The sequence below is a fragment of the Dendrobates tinctorius genome, unplaced genomic scaffold (genome assembly GCF_039654945.1).
Source record: "Dendrobates tinctorius isolate UK_male_01 unplaced genomic scaffold, ASM3965494v1 ptg000213l, whole genome shotgun sequence".
In the NCBI taxonomy this organism is placed as follows: Eukaryota; Metazoa; Chordata; class Amphibia; order Anura; family Dendrobatidae; genus Dendrobates; species Dendrobates tinctorius.
The window spans coordinates 8241991-8257500 of NW_027361880.1; the positions used below are offsets into that span (position 1 = coordinate 8241991).

At 41.9% G+C, this 15510-nt stretch overlaps 1 protein-coding gene across 1 annotated transcript in view; it reads left to right on the plus strand.

The window, feature by feature from the left end:
• Positions 1–15510, plus strand: part of CASTOR1 (cytosolic arginine sensor for mTORC1 subunit 1) — a 68054-nt gene that overhangs the window by 52207 nt on the left and 337 nt on the right. Inside the window, exon 6 of the mRNA XM_073554824.1 lies at positions 8989–9096. Coding sequence (XP_073410925.1) covers positions 8989–9096 — 108 coding nt within the window. The remainder of the gene's footprint in view (positions 1–8988; positions 9097–15510) is intronic.

Genomic DNA, 15510 nt, shown 5'->3' on the forward strand with positions numbered 1-15510 from the left:
GAAAGAAAAATCATTCTGCTCTCTGAACCCCAGGGAAAATCCACTGGCAGTGGATGCCCTCCTGATAAAATGGAACTTTTCTCTGGCATACGCCTTCCCGCCATTAAATCTTCTACCTCTGGTAGTAAGGAAGATCAGGGAAGATCGGGCAAGAGTTATATTAATTGCCCCCTTTTGGCCCAGGAGGACCTGGTTCGCGTGGTTGAGGACCATGTCTGTATGCGATCCCTGGGTGCTGCCGAACCTTCCAGATCTCCTCTACCAGGGGCCAGTCAGCCACCCACAAGTAGCGAGACTCCATTTGACGGCGTGGTCTTTGAAAGGTCACTGTTAGAGGATAGAGGGTTCTCCAAGAAGTTAATTGATACCCTCCTAAAAAGCAGGAAGTTGACTACCACTAACATTTATGCTAGGACCTGGAAGCGATTCCTGTCCACCTTTCAGTTTGACGCCAGAGACGGAATTCCCACGAAACATATTCTGGAATTTCTCCAGAAGGGTCTCGAATTGGGTCTCTCCACAAGTACATTAAAAGTACAAGTTTCAGCCTTAGGGGCCTTGTTTGCACGTGATATTGCCAATAACTATTGGGTAGCAAGGTTCATCAAAGCAGCGGCTAGATCGAGACCCATACACAAAGACAGATGTGTACCTTGGGACTTAAATTTAGTCCTTACGGCCTTGACAGAAAAACCATTTGAACCTCTGGATTCGGCCTCATTAAAGATTATATCTCTTAAGGCAGCTTTTCTAGTGGCGATAACATCCGCACGTAGAGTGAGCGACATACAGGCACTTTCCAGATTGCCCCCTTACACAGAGTTCTTACAGGATAGAGTAATCCGAAGGCCAGATCCAGCATACCTTCCCAAGGTAGCATCACAATTTCACAGGACACAAGAGATAGTTCTGCCTTCCTTCCTCCCTAATCCGACCAACCCTAAGGAGCAAAAACTTCAGGCATTAGATATTAGGAGATGCTTACTTAAATATTTAGCAGCCACGGATCCTTGGAAGAAGGAGAATGCATTATTCCTATCCTTCCAAGGTCCCAGGAAAGGTTGTAGGGTATCAAAACGCACATTAGCGAGGTGGATTAGGGAGGCTATCTCTCTTGCCTACACAGCAGGTGGAGGTCCGGCTCCGCAGAACCTGAGGGCGCATTCCACTCGTGCCATGGCATCATCTTGGGCAGAAAGATCTGGAGTGTCAATTGATCAAATATGTAAGGCGGCCACCTGGTCATCTCCTTCCACCTTTTTTATCCACTATCGATTAGATATGGGTGCCTCTTCAGATCTCACCTTCGGGCTAAGGGTGCTGCAGGCTGTAGTCCCGCCCTAAATTAGTCTACATCTCTGTAATTCTCTCGTGGTGCTGTCATGGGAGTCCGAATAAAGTATTAAGTTACGTACCGGTAACGGTATTTTTCGGAAGCCCATGACAGCACCCTTAGTTCCCTCCCTTGTTCACATATAGGGGTGCACTCCTTTAGAAGATTGTCCACAATTTACGGTATGTGGGAGATGGTGTAAAGAAAAAAAAAAAAAAAAAGGAAAATGTTTCTGCTATATAGGGTAGATAGGTTGTATATATTATATGTTGTGTACTAACCATGGTAGCCTCTCAAGCTCTGTAAACCAACTGATGCGTGGGAGAGGTGCCGCCCTTTTTGTATCTGTAGGTTTCCTGTTCCTAAAGGGCGGATCCCCTCTCTCGTGGTGCTGTCATGGGCTTCCGAAAAATACCGTTACCGGTACGTAACTTAATACTTTTCAATTAGAACAATAATACACAATGTCCTCTCCGAGATGACCCAAATTTTGACCGACTTTTCAAAGTTCGGCCTGTCATTGATCACTTTACCGACAATTTTGCAGGTGTAAGTTCCCCAAAGGGACTGCATAGATAAGTCCCTAATACATTTCAAAGGGAGGCTCAAATTCCGGCAATACCTTCCCAGTAAAAGGGCCAGGTTCACAATTTAACTCTGCAAGCTTTGTGTGTGTACCTCAGGGTACACCCCACAGATTTAGGGTTTATGAAGGGAAGGACACCCAGATTCAGCCCTCGGAATGCCCCCCTGTTCAGGGAGTCCATAGGAAAATGTTTGGAAATTAGTGCATTCACTGCTGGATCAAGGTTATCATCTCTATATAGATAACTTCTACACCAGCATCTCACTCTTCAAGTCCCGATCTACGGCAGCTTGCGATACTGTCCGTAAAAATCAGAAGGGAATCGCTAGAATCCTAATTGAGCAGCGGCTCAGAAAGTGTGAGAGCAGAGCCCAATGTACTAGAGACAACATGTTGGTGATCAAATAAAATATCAAGAGGGGTGTCCTTTTCTTGACCACTATACATGGCAATGGGAGCACCCCCAACACTGTACGAGATACCTTTTTTATATAGGTCACCAAGCCAGACTATGTCCTTGGGTACAACAAAAACATGAGAAGTTGATCTCTCTTCAAGTTCTCCAGCCTTAGAGTGCCATGCTAAAAGCTAAGGTGTGGTACAAAAAATCTGGCCATGGACATCGTACAATCTGTAATGTATAACTTTTACAGGCTATCACAATGTGCAAGCTAGACCAGGACCTTCCTTCAGTTATATGAGGTAGTGATCAAGGTCCTAATATTTGGAAGTCAGGAAGGGCCCAGTACTTCTGGAACTGAAGGTCCCTGTGTTGTAGCAGGTCAACATTTCCCTGGTGAGGTGCCTCAAACTGCAAAGAGACGAAGGTCGCAAAAAGGTGAAAAGTGTGTTACAGAAGGGAGGTATGAAAGGACACCACTTATCAATGTGACACTTGCCCTGACCATCCTGGCCTATGAATGGAAGTCCATTTCAAAGTCTACTACTCATCCATGGACTACTAAATCGCTTTCTATATGACTTGATGTAGTCTACACAACTTACATATGCCAACTTGATGCACTGTACAGAATTCAAATATTCTACCATATTATAACATTCACATACTAGTAAAACATTATATTGATTTTAGTGAAGGGTCACTTGTGGGGGTTTCTACTGTTTTGGCACCTCAGGAACTCTGCAAATGAGTCATGTCCCTGCAAACGATGCCATCAAAGTCTTCGTTCCAAAATGTCACTCCTTCTTTTTGAAGCTCTGCAGTAGTTTCCCACCACATATGGCGTATCGGCGTACTCAGGAGAAATTTCACAACACACTTTGGGGTCCATTTTCTTTTGCTACCCTTGTGAAAATGAAAAAAAATTGGGGCTAAAGCAACATTTTTGTTGGAAAAATCAAATTTTTTATTTTTTTTTCACAGGTTCAACGTTATAAAATTCTGTGCAGCACCTGGAGGTTCAAGGTGCTCCCAACATGTCTATATAAATTCCTTGAGGGGTCTAGTTTCCAAAATGGGGTTACTTGTTTGGCTTTTCCACTGTTTAGGTACATTAGGGGCTTTCCAAACGCGACATGGCTTCGGCAGACCTTTCCAGTCCACGCTTCAAAACGTCACTCCTTCCTTAGAGCTCAGCAGTGTTTCCCACCACATATGGGGTATGAGAATACTCAGAAGAAATTGTACAACAAATGTTGGGATCAGTTTTCTTCTTACCCTTGGGAAAATAAAAGAAATTGGGGCAAAAATAATATTTTTGTGAGTAAAATGTAAATTTTTTTCCTTACATATTTTAATTCCTGTGATGCACCTAAACAGGTTATAAACGTCTTGAATGTGGTTTTGAGCACCTTCAGGGGTGCAGTATTTAGAATGATGTCACTTTTGGGTATTTTCTGTCATATAGGCCCCTCGATCACTTCAAATATGATGTCCCAACCCCCCCAAAAAAGTGTTTTTTTTTTTACAAATAAACCAAAGTTGTATCGAACAAATTTAACCAACATCAAGTCACGAAAAAAAAATCTCTGAACCAATGGGATCCATTGAAGAGGTCTTATAAAGTGACACTGGTCAGAATTGAAAAAATTGGCTTGGTCATGAAGGTGGAAACAGGCTTGGGGTTAAATTTCTTTCTATAAAGGGGTTGTCTGGTCCACATCGAGCAGTCTGCAGTCACTCTGTGGATTGGAAGACCCATTTTTTGTTACAATTTCCTCTCGCTTAGAATTTTTCCCATGTTGTTCAGTACTTTATAATGGAAAACAATTAAAGGTGTCATTTAGAAGTACAAGTCGTCTTGCAAAAAAAAACCCCACAAGCTTAGATGCGTTTAAATGGGTAGAATAATAATAAAGTTATGGCTCTTGGAAGAAGGGGAGATAAATTCCTTGTGGACCAGATGAGTTTTTGCTTTTATGACTCCTTCACAGCAGAGCCAATTTACTGAGGCAACAGCCAGATAGGCTTTGTTCCCATGTGAAGCTTTCGGCGTGTTGTTTTTTTTTTTTTTTTTTTTTTTTTAATTTTTTTTAAATCTTTTTCCTCTTCGTACAGATTTAAGCATTAAAGGGAATCTGTCAGCAGGTTTTTGCAATGTTTTCTGAGGACAGCACAAGGTAGGGATTAAAACCCTGAATTGAACATTGTCACTTATCAAGCTGTGTACTTTTGCTTACTTACAGTGAAGGTTTTATCACTAGGAGATTATCGATCATCATTGCCCTGACTAGATGGCAAGTGCTCGATAGTCCCACATCGTCCCATCCTGTGATAAGGAGCTCGCTGTCAATACCGTTTTACAGAGAGTTTGGAGTGTGCAGGTTTAGCTTTCTCGGGTCTGCTGCATTCTCCATCTAAAATGCTGCCATTCTGCTGCACCCAGTAAACTAAGTAATACATTGTTGGTTTCAGGTGTCATTTTTTCTACATCATGCTGCATTCAGATGAGATAGCAAAATCCTAAGAGTCTGGCTGTTTGTCAGAAACGTATACAAGAGCACTATATATAGATCCAGGAACAACTTTTTTTTTTTTTTTTGTTCCTCAAGAATCGAGTACATCCGTAGAAGTAGTTTAGTATTCAGTTCTGGTTTCATGTTTCCTAGAACAGGAAGGCTCGTTATTGGAGGCTACCAGCCCAGACAAGTTGGAAATAGACAGGAAGTCATTTTTATATCCTGGAAACATCAAAATACAACGGTGTTGAAAATGTCAAGTGCTTTTCGAAATCATGACTGTTCTGTTCATAAAGAAGCATTCCTGACAAAACTTGAATCCACTAAGCCTTTCTGATTATGTATACAAAAATCCAAGATCACCTCCAATTGGAGTACAGATCAACACCAGAGCATTTCAAATGGTAAAATATAATTACTTTTATTAATCCAAATATCAAAACATTAAAAGACATACAAGTTTCCAAGATCAGTGCAAAAAGAGAGGGACCTGCAACTCCCATTACATGTATTTTTCTGCTGCATGGTATAGAACCTCATAGCTAATAAGCAATCAGTTGATGTATGCTCCTGGAAAGCTATACTATAAATGTCTGCTGTTTACTCAAACATGCAGAGTATAATGACTACACAGCACAAGCTCATCGGCTCAGATAAACCAAAGTTATATAATAACATCCATGGTATACCTATGTAAACTAGTTAGCATTAAAGCTACTGAGGCCATTACCTGAATCCTGGCAGCGTTAATAGAAGTCCCCTGGGAGAAAAATACCTCCACCCCGACATGCACGTTTCGCTCCCAGCTTCCTCGGGGGGCGTGTCTAAGCAATGGGTGTGTTGAGTTTAAATACCAGCCTCAGCCAATCAGAAAGAATCTGTCTTCCATGCTTCAGCCAATGAATCAAACCCTTTCAAAAAGCACTATAGGGATGGTTGTATGGCGCATGTGCCGATCGCGTTCCACTCCACTTCACTAAAAGACATCCTGCCGCGGTCATAATGAACAGCCTCCTATCCCCCATCATCCAAATGATGATGAGGGACGAACACCGTCAGTGTAACTGCCCACGGCATGCATGTCAGGAGGGTGCCGAACCGCACATGCGCACTCCAACCCCATACTGCTCATATCATTGGCCCACATAACTAAACGGTTGAAGCGAAATTCAGTATATTAGTCATTGTAAAGCCTAAATGATCATTGTGCGTAAACATAATCACTATAATAACCTGAGCAAAGGGATTTCACAATATGAAAGTATTTGATATAAAAATATGATAAGTATCGCGGAAATACCCACTAACTCTTCTCACAAAATTCGAAAGGACAAATATACATGCATAACACTTTAAAATGTCCATCAAAATATGCCCCATACTAAATGTGCATAATTATTACAAAGAATGTACAAAATTACCAATCACCAAACTACCGACAAAAAATGTCCGGAAATCCCAAGATACTATATTCTGAACCAAACCGTTGTGAAAAATGATCAAGGTCCACCACATATAAAAAGCAGGAAGAAATCCTACATAGATGATTCTGTATAAATCCGTTTTCAGTATGGCTGCACTCGGATGGATTCCGATATCTTGCTTGTAGATTTTTCCCAGACTCTTCTTACGTCATGGATAAAGCTCAGATAAACACAGGAAGAAATTCTGCGTAGATGATCCTGTATAAATGCCGTTTTTAGTATGGCTGCACTCGGATGGATTCCGATATCTTGCTTATTGGTTTTAACCCCAAACTCTTCTTTCGTCATGGATGAGGCTCATATCAAAGCAGGAAGAAATTCTGCGTAGATGATCCTGTGTAAATGCCGTTTTTAGCATGGCTGCACTCGGATGGATTCCGATATCTTGCTTATTGGTTTTAACCCCAAACTCTTCTTTCGCCATGGATGAGGCTCATACCAACAAACCCAAAATAAAACAGAAAAAAAAACACCCAACAAACAAAAAAAAACACCCAAACCCTAAAAATGATCAGGAGAAAACCCAATAATATCCTATAGAAACGCACCAAAACCAGCATTTTCATTAAGACCTTGAGGTTGCAAAGTACCCAATTTAAATATCCACCTACACTCCAATCTGGCAAGTTCTTTACCTAAATCCCCCCCCCTCTAGAGTTTAATACAATGCTGTCAATACCTTTAATTTTTAGCAACTGTGCCTTGCACCCATGGTATCTTTTAAAGTGTCTCGGTAATGTTTTGAGAACACTCTCATCTTCCACTGTTTTGGCCTTTTCTATATCTAAGCAATGCTCTCTGGTGCGAATTTTCAATTCACGGGTGGTTAGGCCCACATACACTTTATTACACGGGCATGTAGCATGATATATTACCCCTTTACTTGAACATGTTAAATGTCTTCGGATTTCAAAAGATTTAGAACCATTGAAATTCTTAAAAGTATTAGCCCTGATCAAATTAGCACAAGCCTTACATACTCCACACGGAAAAAAGCCAGGATTATCACACCTAGTGGATTTAATCTTTTTGTTGGATTCAAAGTGGCTATGCACCAGACAATCACATAATGTCCGCGAGCGTTTGGCTACCATTGAAGGATATGGATCCAGAATTTTACTTAAGGTCGGGTCACTCAATAAAACATTCCAGTGTTTATTTAAAATATTCCTCAATTGACTCCATTGATCATGGAAAGTGGTTATAAACCTCACCTTGTTCCCTGATGAGTGATTATTCTGTGCCCTACACAACAGAGAATCCCTCGGCGTCTGTTTTGCTCTATTGTAACCTTTGCGAATACTCCTATGGCTATAGTTGCGTTCTCTGAAACGTTGTGATAACTCTTTGGCTTGTAATTCGAACTGATGGTCATCTGAGCAAATGCGTTTAATACGTAAAAATTGGCCAATCGGAATTCCTTGTATCAAAGTTTTTGGATGAAAGGATTCCGCATGCAAGAGGGAATTAGTAGCTGTTTTTTTGCGAAATACAGTCGTAGAAAGCTCTCCATCATCAGATGCTGAAATGAAAATGTCCAGAAATTCAATACTTCGACCAAACTTATGTGTCAAATGAATATTATATGGATTGGTATTTAGGACCTTCATTGTCTCATTCAATTCATTCAAGGAGCCCTCCCAAATAAACAATACGTCATCGATGAATCTGATCCAATTATGGATCTGCTTCATCCCTGGTATAGCATCATCAAGGAATATCTCCCGCTCCCAGAACCCCAAAAATAAATTGGCATACGAGGGGGCACAAGAGGCCCCCATCGCAGTCCCCTGTGTTTGTAAATAGATTTTTTTATATAAAATGTGAAAACGTTATGTTTAAGTACAAAATCCAATAGTTGAATAAGCAATTCAACCATGGGTTTCGGAATGTTGCTCGATCTCAGAAACCATTGGACCGCCCTAATACCATCTTCATGTCGAATAGAAGAGTAGAGCGCCTCCACATCGGCTGTTACCAATAGCATGTTATCATTCAGTTGAACCTGATTAAAATGGTTTAAGGCCGCTGTTGTCTTTAATACATGAAGGCAGCTCCTGGACCAATGGCTTCAGAAGGTAATCCACAACATCACAGATAAACTTGTATGTCTTTTAATGTTTTGATATTTGTATTAATAAAAGTAATTATATTTTACCATTTGAAATGCTCTGGTGTTGATCTGTACTCCAATTGGAGGTGATCTTGGATTTTTGTACTTAATTTGTGGTGAGCATTACTATTGACAATTTGGCTAGGGTAGTAGTAATTGATTATGTATACAGTATAGTGTACTTTTATTAAAATACTTGCCCATTGCTGTCTTCTCCAGTTCCCAGCTCCGCTTCTCTTCTGAATCATGTGACCTGAACTGCAACTCGCCAGATCACATGAGGGCTTTTTGTGGACCAGAAGTCGTACGTTCCGCGGCTCCATAGGATTACATTCTAAAAGCGACTTCATGTCTGGCATATAAGTGACTGCTACAGCCATTCACTCGCCTTCGCAGTCATGCTGGCATGAAAAATAAGAAAGCAGAATACTCAAAGGGAATAAAATGAGAGAAAAAACTTGTTACAGATGACCTCAGAGCTGTAGAGTCGGAGCCCATTTTGGTTAACTTGGTGACACGTCGTCTTTAAAATGTTTTTGCAATTTTCTTATAGGTCACATGAAGAGACTGCTACGCAGAACAGTGAATCCTTTCGCTTTTTTGCCTTCTCCTTGATAGACGGATATATATCCATTGTTATGGATACAGAGATACAGAAGAAGTATGTCATATTCATTTACATTTACATCATATAAATACTAGACAGAAAAATCCTCTTCATTTATGTCAATGCATATAGTCGGAAATGTGTTAGGAGAGTACTGTGGAAAAATGACCAAAATTCTCTTGAGGTTTTTATGGCCCACTCCAGTGATTTTTCTTTTCCCCCATTGTTAGGTGTAATGATGGTAGTAACATGGCCACTATCTCCTAGTTTCAGTGGTGCTCTGGTCCGCTCCATGTGACTGCATTTGTAACCTGCCGGATCACCGTCTGTAGCAGCGGTTACTCTCTCAAGTCTGAGACTCAAAGCAAGCCTCTCTCTCACTGTTCTGAGCGGAAGACTTGCATTGAGAAAATTCAAAAAGTGATCTGTGCTCCACACAGCAACCACTGTGATTCAGCAGGTCATGGTCCTGCAATGGACCGGAACACCACTGAAACCAGGAGAGAAGGGCAACTGGTGAACATGTTACTAAATGACTCTTATACACAGAGGAGGAAAAATAAATCAGTGGAGTGGGGATTTCAGAAACAAACTCGCCATTGTAAACTGACTTTAATGCATTTTATCTGTTTTAGTACCAAAGGTGACTCTTTAAATATTTGTAAGATATTTGATAGAAAGCTTTGCCACTTTTTAGGATGGCAGAGTCTCTGGCAAAAAAACATGTCACAGGGCCTTCAACCCAAGTGATTTAAATACGGGATATTCCAGTGTTCCTATTTTCTAATGTTTTTGCATGTTGAGATATGCTGTAGCATTCTGATCAATTGTAGTCTAAGGGTCTGTTCCCAACATTCTGCATGCACTGAGTGACTGCCTGGCAGAGCCATACACTCAAGTGGTCAAATGCAGTTTGGCTATGCTTAAGGCTATGTGCACACGGTGCGGATTCTGCTGCGGATCTGCAGTGTTTCAGGCTCTGCGGGTCAACAGCAGATTTAGGTGCGTTGTACAGAACCATTAATTGCAATGGTAAACTGAAAAATGCTGTGCACATGCCGCTGACTTTTCCGCGGGTTCAAATCCGCAGCATGTCAATTCTTTGTGCGGATTCCACTACGGTTTCACACCTTCTCCATTGTAGAGGTGTGAAACCGCAGGGCTAAACCGCAGGTCTTTTGACCTGAGAATTTACCTGCAGATTTTTCCAAATCCGCAGGACCTAAATCTACGTGTGCACATAGCCTAAGTTTGCCCATCTCTACGCCTAGCAAACATTTTAAGAACTGTAGAAATTTCCTGCATACTATGCTGTTTCTATATTTAGCGGTACTGTTATTGAAGCTAATGGTTTTTTATGTAAAGGGGTATTCCCAGCTCCAAGATCCCATCCCAATATATATTAAAAGTAGTAATTAATATTAGTAAATTTCTCCCATTAGAAATGCAGTATTGTTTTTCTGATTCAGTATGTCACTTACCGCATGTGCAGGCCATTGCATTTGCTTAGCTAATATAAGAGCACTAAGGCTGTGTTTGCATGTTGCATTTGCTGCTTTTTAATGCAAAGTTTAAGCTGCGTTTTAGACCACCAGCTAAAGTTCAGAAATCTCTTGCACACACAGTTTTTTTTTTTTTTTTTTTTTTCCTGACTAAATTGGAAAACTGCTGTTTTCAAAAACTGCAGCATGTCACCACTTTCAGCGTTTTTGCGGTGTTTTTTCACTCAAAGGAATCAGTAAGTGCAAAAATGGATCAAAACACGCGAGGATCAGGTTTTTTGTTTTTGGTGCAGAAAACTTAGGAAAAAATATTTATCGCCATGAACATGAGACAAATGTACCTGATAAAAACGCTGCAAAAAAAACAGGTTTCGCCTGCAGGAAAAAACGCAATGTGTGAGCATAGCCTTACTGTCTCTATGAGTGGTCATAACTAGTGATGGGCGAACCCATGGATGTGGTCGGGTTCTGTCGAACATTTAAAAAGGTTAGTTTGGATACACAAACTCAAAACCGAACCTCATTGAGATGAGTTGGGGGCCTGAACGTCCGTTTTTTGCCACGCTGTCATCTATGAGACGGCACAGCAAACACGAGCTCTGATCATCACTAATATCATTACCATCAGTCAGAGCGCTGCGATTCCCACCGTGTCTGATCACAGCATGTGAGCCAGTAGCTGTGACTAACGGTGAAAAGGTTACTGCCAGTCACAGGCATCAGCTGATGAGAGAGTACTACTCTCATCAGCATACATCTGCTGTCTGTTGGCAGTGAGAGCAGGTGTACAATGAGGGGAGAATTCAGCAGTCGGCACCTTTTTGCTATGAATAAAAAAAAAAAAAGAAAAAATGGCGTGGGGTCTTCTATTCTTAGTAACCAGCACAGGCAAAACCAACAGCTGCATGCTGCTGTAAAGAGGTGGCGGAGAACCCCATTGCTTCCCCTCTCTCCTATGTGCTGGTACCGTACACGTCATTGTATTAATGTTCTGTACCTGTATGTTACTGTATTCTGTGTGTTAGTCTGCTGTGTCTGCAATGTACCTATATGTGTTAGAGGCTGGACCAGCACAGGTTAACTTTGTAAGCTGGACATGCAGCCTCTTGGGAGCAGGAAGCTCCTGCTTTCTGCTCAGAGTCCAGGCATGACTACCTGAGGCAGGACTTGTGTCCCTGTCTGGGACAGAAGGGACCCCCATCTGGGGGATGTCGGTCCCTGTCTGGGACGCAGCTTACCCCCTGGCTGGGGAGAACATAGGCTGCCAGGGCTGTCGGGCACAGGGACTGGATGTGTGCCCCGCCAGAAACTTTGGCTCCGGAGAGCTTGTGGAGAGTCATGGACTTTGCTGCTGCAGCTGTTGCTGTGTCTAGGGACAGTATAGGAATCATCTGTCCCTTGTTTATTTCTATATCTTATTAAAATACAAGTTGCCACTGTTGGGATGATGTCCTCCAGATGAACCACGCTTCACATTGTATAGGGCCCACTGTGGAGAACAGCTGCAGGACTGGGGTAATCCACTGTGACCCAGGGCTGGGATTAGAACTGACATTTTATGTGCAAGGGGCTGGAGTGTGGACTGATTCTGCTGTAGTGGACTCGACCATGACTACCACCCCGTGCCACCTTGTTACAATGCAGCCCTCAGCTGTCGGCTTTTTCATGGCTGGTTTTGAAGAATAGAGTGCTCCCACACCTTTTTTTTTCCATTATTTAAATAAATAAAAAAAAACTGCATGCCCCCCACCACACACATTTTTTGACAACCAGCTAAGCTAAAGCAGACAGCTGGGGGCTGATATTCTCAGCCTGTTAAGGGGCCATGGATATTGGACTCCCCAAAGCCTAAAAATAGCATCATGCAGTCGCCCCAGAAAAGGTGCATCTATTAGATGCATCAATTCTGGCTCTGCCCAGCTCTTCCCACTTGCCTTAGTGCTAAGGCAAGTGGTGTAATAGAATTAGGGTTGATGTCAGCTTTGTATGGTCAGCTGACATCAAGCCCAGGGGTGGTTAGCCACAATCAGATTGTAAAAAAATACCCAGCCAGAAAAAAAGTCCTTTTAATTGAAATAACAACACTGACATCTTTACAACTAATCCATTGAATCTTTTGTCACCTGTAAAAGACAGAAAATAATTAACAACCATATTCATCACCTGTTCGACGAGAAGTTAATCCATATCTGTTCCATGAAGATCTGGATGATTTGGATAGCAGTCACATTAGTGACTGCTCATCATGCCAGCCAGCTCACTCTGAGACAGGAGTGTAATCGTGCTCCTTCAGAAGTCACCGGAGTTCATAACTGTTGAATGCCTGTCACTTCATTTGTTGCACCGTGGGCTGTGAGAGACATGTGGGACATGTGCATCAGAGGATTATCTTCACATCAGACTGGTTTCTTTTACCGGAGTCATGGGCTTCAATAGATTAGGTGTAAAGGTAAGTATACCTTTGCTTTTTCAATTTTATTTCAAATAAAGGTGTCAGTGTTAATTTCAATTAAATAACTTTATTCTGGCTGTGTCTTTTTGTACAATCTAACTATGGGGTTAGTAATGGGGGTGTCTTATAGAAGCCTTTAATATACTAACTTCTCAGCTTGATGTCAGCGGCCATAAAACAGCTGACATCAACCCCAACCCTATTACTCTATTTGCCACCACACCAGGGCAAGTGGTAACCTTTTTATCGCCGGTCACAGCTGCTGGCTCACACGCTGTCATTTAACAGTGTGGGGACTGCAGCACTCTGACTGGCGGTAACTAATTTACCGCCAATCAGAGCTGCCAGTGTTATCCATGCTGTCATACCGATGACAGCGTGGGAATCAGTCGAACCTAAAAGTAAGGCCGGAGACACACTTGCGTGTCACATCGGATGCGATATGCTAATGACACTCGGCTCCTGCTCTGCTGCGAGCGGGGGCGGAGTGTCTGTGATGTGTGCTCCGATACTCTCACATGAGAGGATTGCAGCTGTGCGGAGGAGACTGATAAATTAGTTTCTTCATCAGCTCTGTTGCTGGTGTTGGTGGGAATCGCACTGCACTTGGGTGATATCTGAGTGCAGTGCGATGTTTCACTCGTACCCATAGTTTTTGGGGGTTTTTAGGTTGTTTTTTTTATTGCGATCCGATTGGAGCAGGAGATAAAAACGCCACAGAGAACATAAACCTTGGGACAGGTACAATTGCATTCGTCCGATTTAATTGCAAGTGAGAATGAGACATCCGTGCTCGGACATTAGGTGTTAGCTACGGATCCCGATCTTTACTGATCGGGTTCGGCTATCACTAGTCGTAACCATGGACACTTTAGCTACTGCAATGACCTGCATATGGTTTAAGAGACATAGTGAATCAGAAGAACTATACTACATTTCTAATTACATAGTACAATAGCAAAGGTATATAACAGCATCCTGTATGTGAAAATACAAAAACAAGTGCTGTAAATCCTGGACAATGGGGGATCAGTCGCTGCAAATCGTGTGGTAACGGGAGTGTGGTAACCACAAAAAAATTACGACCAAAGATCCAATATTAGTAAATATATCACCTTTATTAGGGAAAGGACAGAAACGGGAAAAATGGGGAACATGTGCAAAGAACAGACAAAGTGCGGCAGTGCTAGATGACGTGCAGGACTAGCCACTGCCAAAAAACATGAATCAAGATATTAAAGTATCATTAGCATAACGATCTGGATGCAGAAAATACCTAAATGTACTCAGTGGTAAATCTGGCAAACTGTGGTCCAAATTACTAGTAAACAACAATGGAATACATGACCGGCTCACAACGGCATATACAAAAAAGACCCAATACTGAGACAGACCTATGTCTGTATAAATCCATGTCTAAATACATGCTTGTTTAAATTAATACGGCTAAAATGCCAGTAGGGCCACTTAGTGCTAATACCTCAGAGAAAGGGATATAGCCGGTGAGAGCTCATTGTACCAGAGAGACATATTATCCATCCCACTGGGGGACACATAATGGCACCCACCCAGATAGGGGTTAATTGCCCCGAGATAGTATTACCTCCAAGCGAAAATTCGGATGGCCGGGCGGTCCGCACGTCACCCCAAGAGCCATCTGAATTTTCGCTTGGAGGTAATACTATCTCGGGGTAATTAACCCCTATCTGGGTGGGTGCCATTATGTGTCCCCCAGTGGGATGGAAAATATGTCTAATAAAGGTGATATATTTATATTTACTAATATTGGATCTTTGGTCGTAATTTTTTGTGGTTACCACACTTCCGTCTTACATTTCTAATTAGAGGTATTTGCTATTATTATTATTATTATTATTATTATTATTACTACGCTTACTACATATTTGGATAGGATCTTGCAGATGGGAATACCCCTTTAAAAGTGAGCCTGACAGCTGATACATGCTGCCTGATCTACTGGCAACATGTATCAGGCACTGATTGTATGATCTCAGCCAGGTCTGTTTGACTCTGAAATGCTGCAGTGTTTCGGAGAATAACATAATTTAATAGTCGCTGGTGACCAAAGTGCTTGTACAGCTAGTGGCTGATAGGTCTTTTCCTATACCTGCATGCAGTGAAAGAGACCTGTCGCTCAAGGGGAGTGAGCGGGGAGAAACTGGGGGACCTGCATGACTGACGAGACTCCCGTGCGTCTGTCCCCACAGCTGTCAGGTTCCCTCTAAACTTTTACCAAAGAAAGCCTTTTCCAAAAATGAGGTTGGCATAGTAGGTAAACTGAAGTTGACTCAATTAAATATATATGGGTAAATGTGCATAGTGACACGCCCCCAAAATATACCTTTTTATTTTCTAAAATGTTATATATAGTCTAATATTATAAAACAACACCTACTTTTGGGCCACCCTGTATATTCATCCTCTAGATTGTGGCTAAGTGAGTGTTTTCGCCGTGCAAACCCATGTATTACATTATTCTCATTGGATCTGCTA